The 12,118-nt window shown below is 42.5% G+C and overlaps 1 protein-coding gene across 1 annotated transcript; it reads right to left on the minus strand.

Annotated features, from left to right (window-relative positions):
* Positions 1-3,830: 3,830 nt before the first annotated feature.
* Positions 3,831-11,922, minus strand: LOC146625352 (neutral cholesterol ester hydrolase 1-like). The gene is made up of 5 exons (XM_085362011.1): positions 11,782-11,922; positions 9,149-9,371; positions 6,814-6,883; positions 5,589-5,760; positions 3,831-4,809 (listed from the first exon to the last, which is right to left on the minus strand). The coding sequence occupies exons 1-5, from the start codon at positions 11,914-11,916 to the stop codon at positions 4,189-4,191; spliced, it is 1,221 nt and encodes a 406-aa protein (XP_085218137.1). The 5' UTR covers positions 11,917-11,922; the 3' UTR covers positions 3,831-4,188.
* Between the last annotated feature and the right edge of the window lie 196 nt (positions 11,923-12,118).

Genomic DNA, 12,118 nt, shown 5'->3' on the forward strand with positions numbered 1-12,118 from the left:
TCAAATTTTTTCTCTGGACACTGACTGCTTTTTCCCACACCTTCAGTCCAGTGCCTGTACTTGTTTGTTCCGCTCCTTATCACTTAAGCAAAACAAAGATACCCAACTCAAGGGATGAATCAGTGGTGTCTGCACACAGCAGATAACTTGGCAAAGAATCAATTTTGAACTGTATCTTTAGGGTCACAAATTTCCAAATTTTTCAGCTGAGTCTACAAAAATGTCACAGATAAAACAGTTTGGCAGGCAAAAGAAATGCAATTTTACATTAACATGGTGATGCAGAGATCCCAAAGAGCTATTAGCTGAAAACTTAGTGACAGAACAAAAGAAGCACTTGCAGGCTTAATAAATTATCTACAGCAGATGAACAGTGTGTGGAAGTCGTGTCCTTAAGGAGAAGGAAAAACCACTCCTGCAGAGACCTGACACAGGACCTGAGATCGGCATCTGGCCCTTCAATCACACAAGCTTCATCAGAAATGGTCTCAGTGGAAGGGTGGCTGTCAAGAAGCCATTCTTAAGGAGGGGAAACAGGAGAAAAGGCTGTGGTAAGTCAAATTACACAAGAACTGGACTGAAAATCAGGGCAACAGGTCAAATGGAAGGAATCCAAATTTTACATTTTGATTGAAATCATCGTCAGCGTGTGCGGAGGCGGTCAGGCTGCTCAGAAAGTTCAGGCTGTGTTGAAGAATAAAGGTGGTCACACCAAGATATCGAATTGTATAAACTCGGTTTTTGCCTGATATACTGTAACGTCACATTTTTCAATAAATCACTGCACATTTTTCCACTTTTTACAAAGAAATGGCTTGAGACTTTTGCCCAGTACAGTACCTTTAATGGTCAAAAACATATGGGTTGTGACTTGAAGAGGGATATGCCAGAAAAAACAGTTTAAAAAGCACTCTGACAGTAGTACTTCACTGTGTCTGATATCATTTCTATGCTGCTTTTACATGCTCAGCAGGACGGTTAATTAAAGCACAGTGTTACCAAAACCTGAACCTCATTTCAGCTGCAGTCATATCAACATCAGTAAAGTTATAAATGATTTATGGGTTTGGATCTTGGCTTTTTTGAATAACAGCAGATGTAGATAACAAGCCATTATGTTGCTCTTCTACCCGGTGCTGCTGAGCACCACCTGCAGTTCCTTTGTCCTTTTAATCACAGCTTAAAAACTTATCCAGGAGTGTCACGGGTCTCCCGCACTGACACGTGCACGGACAGAAAATTAAAACCCAGATTACAACAAACATACAGCACAGAGTGGAAATAAAAACATAGATAACATAAAAGGAAACCTCTTCATCCTCCCTGCACAGTTGTGACAGCAGCCAATAAGACAGCTCCTTTACGAGATTTACCAGCACTGCAGGAGCACATCTGGGCCCGGTTTTCCATATCGGCTCGCCTGAAACAACCTGTTGCATAACCCGACTCGCATTAAAACCTTATTTATACAATGTGAACCCATTAAACGCATAATTTCACATACAGAATTAAAATGACAGCACTCAGACTTACTTTACCGCAAGCCCGCGTGTCTAATTTATAGATGAGTTTGTACGTGAATAAAAGCCACATGTTAGAAATAAGACGTCTGGAATCATTTCCTTTAAAGGAGAGAAAGAAAATTACATTTTTGTGGAATAATTCGAGGGGTGTAATGACCACCCTCAGCTCGGCGTTCCTGCTCCAGTCGGGCTGAACGCCAACAGCGAGTCATTCACCGCCGTCAGTTCATTATATTTGTTTTGAGCCAGCAGCACCGGGCGAGCGGGAAACGTGATATTCCGCTTGGGACCGATTCTCTCATGGCGATAGAGCAATTTTACTCTTGTTTAAAAAGTAATAATTCACAGCGTTCATCATTGCATTGGCCCCGTGGTCCAGTGGTCATCTGAGAGTGAAGTTACAGAGATTGAGAGACAGTTTGAGACATACATTATTGCACAACCCAGTGAGTATACACAGCTGTGAACTCTGACATACTTTTACAACACACACACACTAAGCCCGACTGTCTGGCTTTGTGTGTGTGTGTCTTCAGTGTCTCGTTACATCATAAAACATCATATCTGAGGAATTTTGAGCCGTACTACAGGCCAGCTGGGCCTGTTGTCGTTTCTCTTCATAATTATGCTGAAAATGAAATCGAATGTTTTCAGTCATTTCAGTCCTGAATGTCACCCAAAAGTCAAACTTCCTGCTGCAAAAACCCCCCAATTTGCAGCAAATGACGTCACTTTGTTATCAAACTTGCGAGGTTTAAGTTATCAGCCATCAGAATGTGTGATTTTCTGCTTTTAAAAAAGCCTAACTCACAGCAATCAAGTAAAAAAAACGCACTAAACGGTCTAACGTTAAAGAAGAACTGTTTCATTTCTTGTCATAGAAGTCTGTTTGTTTATCCTGTAAATTACAGGCTTTAGATTGGGAGCAGGGCAGCTGGAATATTTAGGCCTCTGAGGGTTAAAACGACCCAGAGAAAATGCAACTGATGGCAGGAAATGTTGGAAATAAGCCACAGATTATCCTTCAGCACGGTTAAGCTGTGGCTGTGTCGTTTCTTCTTGCACTTCTTCTTAAACTAAATAAAACGTTTTTTCACCACCTCGGCTGTGTTTAAAAAAACAAAACAAAATAATAATAATTCAATATTTAGTATCCAGTGTTTTCTCAAGTCTGAGTGTTAATATGTATATTTTATATCGTTTTCAGAGGAACTTTGCTAATAAAAATCAAAAAGCATACCTGACTATGATAAATATCAAACCTTTGATTCACATTTAACTGATTTGTACTTCTTAGCATCACTGAGATCAGATATTAAGATGAGAACTAGCAGGGATGCAGTGACCAGACATGAGAAAATGTCAGTGAAATTCACAAGTTTGCACATTAGCAGGTCCAGATTTAAATGTATCTTTAGTTTGAGTGACTAAAGTGGCTACTAATGATACAGCTGACTGCAGCTGACATTAGAGGGATAAATTAAGCCTGAAATATCCCCTAATCACTGACCATCAGCTACAAAGTGGCGTACGACAAGGTTTTAAGTTACGACTCAGAAATTAAACGGTTTTAGTGGAAGTTGAAACCACACACAGGAGCAAGCTTGTCATTTTTTACGACACTCACGGGGTTATACACCATGAATCTCTCCCCCGTGGCAGACTGTAATCATGCAAACTCTACGATAATCTCCTGAGGGTTACAACTGTGCTGACTCAAAGCATTTAAAAGCATTTTTTTTAGTAGCCACATGGTTTGGTGGTTTTTAATCATCAGCCACTCTACTCACCACCATTCAAGTTCTAAGGTCCCCATTTTCACACAGTGGAGTAGATCCAGAGAGCATTGCAGAAAAGTCCAAATGGTCAGAATTGGACTCCTGGGGAGCAATCTAACTGATCGCTGCCTGAGGAGGCAACCTTGAAGGGTTAGATCGGCCCAATTTAAACCAGGTTTGACTTTTGACTTTTATGGGCGGAGCTGTGGAGCAAAAATACCGCCGTGTAGCTGTGCATCTGGCAGTGATGATGCCGAATTATGATAATTTGCTTTACTGCTGAGTAAAACAAGAGCCGCTCTTAGTTTTCCTGTTGTTGCACTGACCCACTAACTGACAGCAGTAATTATACTGTGGGCCAAAACTGCTGCAGCGTTAGCCGTTTGTTTTAATGAATCACCTGCCAGCGAATCACAGTTGTATGCTGCTATGGCACAATGTTTTAAGCTTTAGGGGTTTTCGGCGAGTATTATTGTATAAAGAAGTTTCTTATATGTTTATATTTGTAGTTTTCTACTCGTTTCCATTTTAAAACTAATAAATAAAGGTAATAAGTATAAAACCTGTCTTTATAAGTTTGCCATTAATTATATAGATGTTTCTATATAAAAACTTTCTTTGGTCACAGTTGCTTGAAGACGTTTTGGTGTCAGGACACACTGAAGATGTGCGGTGGCGTGTTTGATTGTAGATTTATAGGTCCAGTGGTTTTAAACTTTAATGTGCTAAACAGACGCCTCCGCATCGACACAGTGGATCCAACCTTTGACCTTCTTGGCTCAAGCTGGGATGTTTTAACAGCTATGATCATGTTTTTTTCCGAGTCATCCCAGATTTCTGCCCCAGTTCATCTTTCATACCACAAAGTGGAAACTACGATTTTTTTCCTACAGATTTTGGTCCAGCCAGCGGATGTAGTTGTTCATGCTCCTCCGTCCCACGCTCGACATCATCGGCAGATACGCAAACACCATGCAGCCGTGAAAGCCGTCCTCATAGTGGTCACTGGTCACCGTGACGCCAGCGTCCTGCAAACGTCTGGCGTACATTAAGCCGTCATCCCTGAGCACGTCAAACTCACAAGTCATCACGTACGCCTTAGGCGTCCTACCCAGAACGCCCTGCTCCGCCAGCAGCGGCGACGCCCTCACGTCCGTGAGCCCCGGCACCTCGCCCACCACGCCAGGTGACCCGGTTTCTTTAAGCACCGGCCGGAAGTGCTTCCTGCGCTCAGTCGGCAGCAAAGCGGTCCAGTTCAGCTTCGAGCGAGTCTCGGCGCTGATGCTCGACTCGTCCAGAGAGCTGTGGTTGTTGGCGAGCAGGAGAGGCTCCAGGGAGGTGTTGCCGCCCAGGTACTGCAGCCAGAAGCGAGCCATGACGGGCCTGTAGAGGATGGGCACGGCCTGGTTCTGCTGGTAGGATGGGGTGTGGAAGTCGAGCGCCTGCAGCACGGGGTAGATCAGCGCCTGGACCTTGAACTTCACCTTCAGGGTGTCATCTGAGCTGAGCTGTGGACACACGCAAGCTTTAGATTTTAGTTCAGAGGAAAAACACTCAGAAACACCAGATTTCAGTCCTTACATAAAATATTCGGTGGCAGCTTTTTGCCTGATATTTAAAGCCCGACCAATTTTCTTTTTTTTGACTGACACCAATATCAATATAGGCCAATGTTTTTTCTCCTTTCAGAAATAGGAAACATTAACATTGATTTCTATGGATTCTAAGATAATGTGATAACGCATGTTTAAAATGAAGTTGTTCTACAGTCACAGTCGCAGCTTACTCGCTTGCGCTCTTCCCGACCCTGCACACTGTAAATGCTCTTCTTTTAGCAGGGGAAGGGCACTTTAGGACAAACCTGATTCACACTGTCCACATGCTGCCTTGTGTCACCTGTGTAATAACTCAAGCTGATGAGGTTAGTTTCTGAACACAGCTGGTGTCTTCTGACAGTTTCCACCGTCTCAGCTGTGATAGGCTGGTTAAACCAGGCTATAATGATGTCAAGGAGTGAAGGAGGACATGCAGAGGGTTGGTGGGACAGAACTGGATGTGATAGAGGCGGACGACCCACTGTGGCACCCACTCAAGGGAGCAGCCAAAAATAGAAGAACACTAAGATGTGCCCATTGCTGCCCTTTACATACAGGGTCGCTTACACCAGGTAATCATTTCAAGAGATAAACAAACAGAAACGTGTGTATTCTGCGTAAACAGAAAGTAGAAACAGTAGCAAACTACCCCAAAACTGCTTCTCCTTCTATGTATGCATTTGTTTTTCTACCTTTTGCGCCACAGCGGCAGCCAGGTTTCCTCCAGCGCTGTCTCCCGACACACACACCCTCTCGGGATCGATGCTGTAGTGCTCTAAAACCTCAGTGGACAGGAAGGCCCGCGACGCCGCTATTGCATCATGGTACTGATCTGGGAACACGGCCTCTGGAGCAAGACGGTAGCTACAGCAAACGGACAATTTAACATGACAGCAATATTATACTCAGGTGTTATAATGACGATAATTAAAAAATAGACAGAAAAAGCTAAAACTGGAGGTAAAAATGAACATCTGTTATATTAAATGTTGACTTTCTTTGTATTTCACAGAATATTAAAGTTTTAAATCCTTCATCTGTGATGATACTCCTGAGCTAGCTGCTGGGGTGAACAGTGATTTCAGTAGGTGCTTACTGCAGAGTCAAACAGGCTGAGCTGGGCCTGGTTAAAGGCTGTGGCAGGGATGTAGATGGGTTTAAAGGCAGAGCTGGGCTAGACCAGGGGCTCTGCAGTAAGCAGCCTTTCTGGCAGTGCTGAAGAGGAGAGCATATGAAGATGGATTTGGATAAAGAAGAAAAACAAAAGGAAGAATCCAAGTCCAGAAACTCTCCATTAAGAGGAGAGAGTCACCAGCGGGGGCAAACTGATTTGAAAGAGTAATCTTTTCCTGTGTAATCTTTCTCATGTCAAGACAGGACAGAAACTTCAGGCGGATTTTTACCAAAAGGGTAAACTAAAATAACAGAAAAGTAAATTTACACACACCCCTTAAATATCTGTGAGTAAATGGGTCTTTCAAATACTGACATCAGCCTAGAATGGCACAATCTTTGACCATAATCTCATCACAAGTTTCACTGATGTTTTGAGCACATTCAGCCACATCACATGGCCTTCAGCTAAACCACATCCATGATAAATGAACAGACCCGAGTCTGTGCTGCAGACTGTTTCCAAGGTCACAAACGGGCCTTGATGCTAAACATGGAAAAAAAAAACTCTTGAAAACTTTCACCCAGTTTTCCTCCTTTGGGAAGAGTTTGAAACATGCTGTCTGAAATAATTGACTTTCAGATCAAAATGAAACAATCAGCTGTCATTGCTACGATTGGCTAAACAACAAGAGAAAAGCATAACTTGTTGTCTTCAAACCTTTTACATAAAAATCCACCACCTGCAGCTTCAATGTGAGGTTTGTTCCTTCTAGATTCACGTGATCGACGCCCAAAACTTACTCAACTGACATAATGACGGCATCCAGGTCCTCTGCCATCTTCCGGCAAAGATGGTCATAGGAGCGCATTCCTGTGAAGCACATAAACAGTGACCGATGCTGAAGTTACAGTAAGGCTACAGTAATATATTGCAAATTCATTTTAGGTTTAGTTGATAATACATTATACTCGATACCACGAGATTTAGAAGTCTCAGCATTCCTGGGCAGCAGAGGATGACTCATATGGCTGCTCATATAACTTCCTGTAGTAGTAAAGTCTTTGGGAATATGACTTTCAGATCATTTGACCTGTGACTTTATGACTTTATTGATTCAGTCGTTTGTTTTGACTCATAACGAATAAAAAGTTAAGTTATTTCTGTAAAATACTGGAGGTAGAAGCTACAATATGCTCACAAGCTAAATACAGCAAGTCTTTAGGCAATGAAAGCACCACACACCGAATAAATGAGGCTCAGTGATGATGACACGGGTATGAAGATGATAGCATCTTCATACAAAAATGAACTTTAGCCCAAAAAGAAAAGCAGTGTTTGCTCCTAATGTGAGAAAAAAGTTCACCCTTCATATACAGTGGGGCAAAAAAGTATTTAGTCAGCCACCGATTGTGCAAGTTCCCCCACCTAAAATGATGACAGAGGTCAGTAATTTGCACCAGAGGTACACTTCAACTGTGAGAGACAGAATGTGAAAAGAAAAAAAATCCATGAACCCACATGGTAGGATTTGTAAAGAATTTATTCGTAAATTAGGGTGGAAAATAAGTATTTGGTCAATAACAAAAATACAACTCAATACTTTGTAACATAACCTTTGTTGGCAATAACAGAGGTCAAACGTTTACTATAGGTCTTTACCAGGTTTGCACACACAGTAGCTGGTATTTTGACCCATTCCTCCATGCAGATCTTCTCGAGAGCAGTGATGTTTTGGGGCTGTCGCCGAGCAACACGGACTTTCAACTCCCGCCACAGATTTTCTATGGGGTTGAGGTCTGGAGACTGGCTAGGCCACTCCAGGACTTTCAAATGCTTCTTACGGAGCCACTCCTTTGTTGCCCGGGCGGTGTGTTTTGGATCATTGTCATGTTGGAAGACCCAGCCTCGTTTCATCTTCAAAGTTCTCACTGATGGAAGGAGGTTTTGGCTCAAAATCTCACGATACATGGCCCCATTCATTCTGTCCTTAACACGGATCAGTCGTCCTGTCCCCTTGGCAGAAAAACAGCCCCATAGCATGATGTTTCCACCCCCATGCTTCACAGTAGGTATGGTGTTCTTGGGATGCAACTCAGTATTCTTCTTCCTCCAAACACGACGAGTTGAGTTTATACCAAAAAGTTCTACTTTGGTTTCATCTGACCACATGACATTCTCCCAATCCTCTGCTGTATCATCCATGTGCTCTCTGGCAAACTTCAGACGGGCCTGGACATGCACTGGCTTCAGCAGCGGAACACGTCTGGCACTGCGGGATTTGATTCCCTGCCGTTGTAGTGTGTTACTGATGGTGACCTTTGTTACTTTGGTCCCAGCTCTCTGCAGGTCATTCACCAGGTCCCCCCGTGTGGTTCTGGGATCTTTGCTCACCGTTCTCATGATCATTTTGACCCCACGGGATGAGATCTTGCGTGGAGCCCCAGATCGAGGGAGATTATCAGTGGTCTTGTATGTCTTCCATTTTCTGATGATTGCTCCCACAGTTGATTTTTTCACACCAAGCTGCTTGCCTATTGTAGATTCACTCTTCCCAGTCTGGTGCAGGTCTACAATACTTTTCCTGGTGTCCTTCGAAAGCTCTTTGGTCTTGGCCATGGCGGAGTTTGGAGTCTGACTGTTTGAGGCTGTGGACAGGTGTCTTTTATACAGATGATGAGTTCAAACAGGTGCCATTCATACAGGTAACGAGTGGGGGACAGAAAAGCTTCTTACAGAAGACGTTACAGGTCTGTGAGAGCCAGAGATTTTCCTTGTTTGAGGTGACCAAATACTTATTTTCCACCCTGATTTACGAATAAATTCTTTACAAATCCTACCATGTGGATTCATGGATTTTTTTTTCACATTCTGTCTCTCACAGTTGAAGTGTACCTCTGGTGCAAATTACTGACCTCAATCATCATTTTAGGTGGGGGAACTTGCACAATCGGTGGCTGACTAAATACTTTTTTGCCCCACTGTAAGACTGTGTTTAACAAGCTCACGTTGTCACAGTGAGATCTAAACACTGAAACCAGCAGAAAAATAGGCTTAAAAACAGACTTAAGTTGATTGGATTTGTTTAACCGTCAGCAGCTTTACGGTTGTCTAAAGCCTCTTATGCACCGCACTCACGTCCGCTGCCGAGGGCCCAGCCGCCACCGTGGAAATAAATAACTCCTCTTTTCAGCTTCTCCCCTCCGATGGGATGAAACACCCGGGTGGGCACGCCTCCCAGCGCGGAGTCCGTGACGTTCACGGCGGGGCTGGAGCGAGCCTCAATCACCTCCACCCAGGACACCACCCGGTTCAACACGTGGACGCGGTGGCACACGCCCATCGCATGAGCTACATCACTCTGGAAATTTTAAAAAAGAAATAACTTTTATATTTTGTGCTCAAGGAAATTTTTTCAAGTACTTTTTGCAGTTCTCTTCTGTGGATTCTGTTGGTCTCCATCACAAACATTGAAATATTGCAGGTTTGCAGTTGAAACTATGATAAATCCCATAATACTGATGCTCAAAGCTGGTTACAGAACCACGATTTTGGCTTTAGATCGTCACACTTGGACTGAGCATGCAGAGAGTTAGCACAGGGTTTGCCTACACGACCTCATCTGACACTTTCACCAGTCTTAAAAGATTTTTTAGGTTTAGCTAGAGCTCTGCTCTGAAGCAGAGCAGATCATTAGTTAAGCTTGTGTGGCACCATTCGCCTATTCCCTGAAATCAGTTTACAGTGTAACCCGATAATCATTCCCACCATCAGGCACAGCGATTGTCCTCAAATTACACATCCAGAAAATTTTAATCTGGACTTTTTGTGCGGTTGCAAAGAGATTTAATAACGCATTTTTGTAATAATATTCACAGTTTTCTAAGGGAACTGATTTAGTTTGAACTGGAACGCCACAGGTTTGGGGTTGCAGTCTCCAAAACACAAAGAGAACCATTTGTCTCTTTGTGCTCAAAGTGACGGGACCTGAAGGTAAGAAACCAGCAGGGCGTGAAAACCTGTTCAATGTGGGGAACACGCATGGAAACTCGTCACTCAAGCTGTGGGCGTGTAAACTGTGTGGTGTTTAATTAAATGTGAAGCATTGCAGGTGAGCTACAGCTCTGTGGCATGTGGCCTGCCTAGTTAAAGGTCCTTTTTATGTTATTCCCTGAATACAGATTGAAGGACTGTGGCTGATTTGTACTTTTCCATTGATGGAAAGCCAAAACCTGTTTGGTCAGTGCCAATATTTTCTGTATGGAGGAAAAACTCTAATATATATAATATAGTTTATAATTAATTTCCCTGGAAAAACTGTCAGGATCAGGTTAAAATCTGCCAAATCGAATATGCAGATTTATCAACAACCCTTTGTGAAAGAAGCTTCATGCAGTAGTTCTGATTCTCCTGTGAAAGTTCTGGTTTACTCAAGTGTAGGACAAAGTTTCCCAGATAAGGTGAGGTGAAAGTCTTCAGATTTAGTCTTTGCCAATGTGTTGAAATGGTGACGACAACCAGCCTGAGGAGGTGTTATTGCTCCGTGTCAGTGAGTCACCAGCCCTGAAAAAATGCTGTGGTTAGTTGGAATCTCAAATTCCAAAAACTTCCCCTTACAAACAACTTATAATTAAATAATAATAATAATAATAATAATAATAATAATAATAATAATAATAACAACAACAACAAATATGAATTTTCAAAATTTGCACACCGATTAATCAAAAATTAAACCAACAAACTCCTTGTTCTGTGTAAAGAACAAAAAAAACAAAAAAAAAAAACCGAAGTTGTTGCTGTGCATTATTGCACTAATGCTCATTATAATCATTCTGGCCAATATAGTAAACAAATAGTAAACAAAATTAGTAATGCCTAAACAAATACATAAGGAGTGTATTTAAATATGAGTGAAAGGGATGCGCTGAAAGGCAAAACGAGGATAGTTTGAAAAAAAAATGCGGCACAAAAATCAATGTTTTGTTTTAATAATGGCTGCAGTCAAGTCCAGCCACCTGGTGGGATTTTCTGGGAACATAAATTGCAAAATTTGCATTAAGAGTTTTTCTCTCTGGATCCCGTTCAGATTTAAAACTGCAATCAGGACAGAGAGAGCAAATCTATTTTAAGTGTCATATACAAGGATTCTGTAGGAGCCAGTAATGAAAGAACAATGAATGAATGCATAAACAAGAAGACAGAAAGGCCATCTTAGTGATGAAAGCAAGCTTTAAAATAACTCCAAGACTTCCTAAAACTTCTGGGTTTATCCTCTCAATTAACCTGTTGAACCTATGAACAGACTTAAGTTAGTTGTATATTTTCTAGTTACCTTTTATTTCTCGTCCTATTTCTGTATTTGTTTTGTTTCTTGTGGTTGTTGTGATTTTGTCTTGACGTTATCAATTTCAGTGTAGAATTAGATCTTTTTAATCATTAGATTATAGTAGACATTCGTCAAAGGCGAGATTTTAGAAGGTGAGAATAGATACTGGCTGAGACTAAAACCATATTTTTATTCTTGTTTAGATTTGGCTTTTACAGACATTTTTATTTTGGCTCATTCGCCATACCAGGCTTTCATTTTAACCAGTAACTTCCTTCTCTCTGCACGACCTCGGATCTGCTATAAAATAAACCCTGATTCTCATATCACCCGTTCACCTGCACGGTTTCGTGCTTCAGGTGTTGTGATCCTAACAGCCCTGTCTTTCCTCACATCAACCTGCCCTTTTCTGCCCTCCTGTCAGTCATCAGTCAGCTCTCACCGCCTTCATGAAGCTCCGGAAAAGCGCGTCCAGCAACATCAGTTTCCACGGCTCGCTAACTCCGCTCGGTAGCGGCAGGTAGACGTAGTAGGCGGCCGCTGACAGCAGCACGGCTCCGGCCAAACGGAGCCTCATCGCGTCCACGGTTGAAACGAGATTAACCCTCCCACACGGTCCTGAGCGGTCGCTGCCTCCGCCAGAGATCGACGAGAATGGGAGGAATGACCCCGGCTTCAAAATTAAAGCTCTATGCAGAGAGCAGGGATCTTTTCACAAAGATAGGACGTTACGCTGGAAACATACATCTTATTTTGAAATGTTTCCTAAGGAAGTAGCT

This window comes from Diplotaxodon limnothrissa, linkage group LG9 (assembly GCF_057381915.1).
Source record: "Diplotaxodon limnothrissa isolate DT_005_m linkage group LG9, D_limnothrissa_male_GT1.1, whole genome shotgun sequence".
Classification (NCBI taxonomy): Eukaryota; Metazoa; Chordata; class Actinopteri; order Cichliformes; family Cichlidae; genus Diplotaxodon; species Diplotaxodon limnothrissa.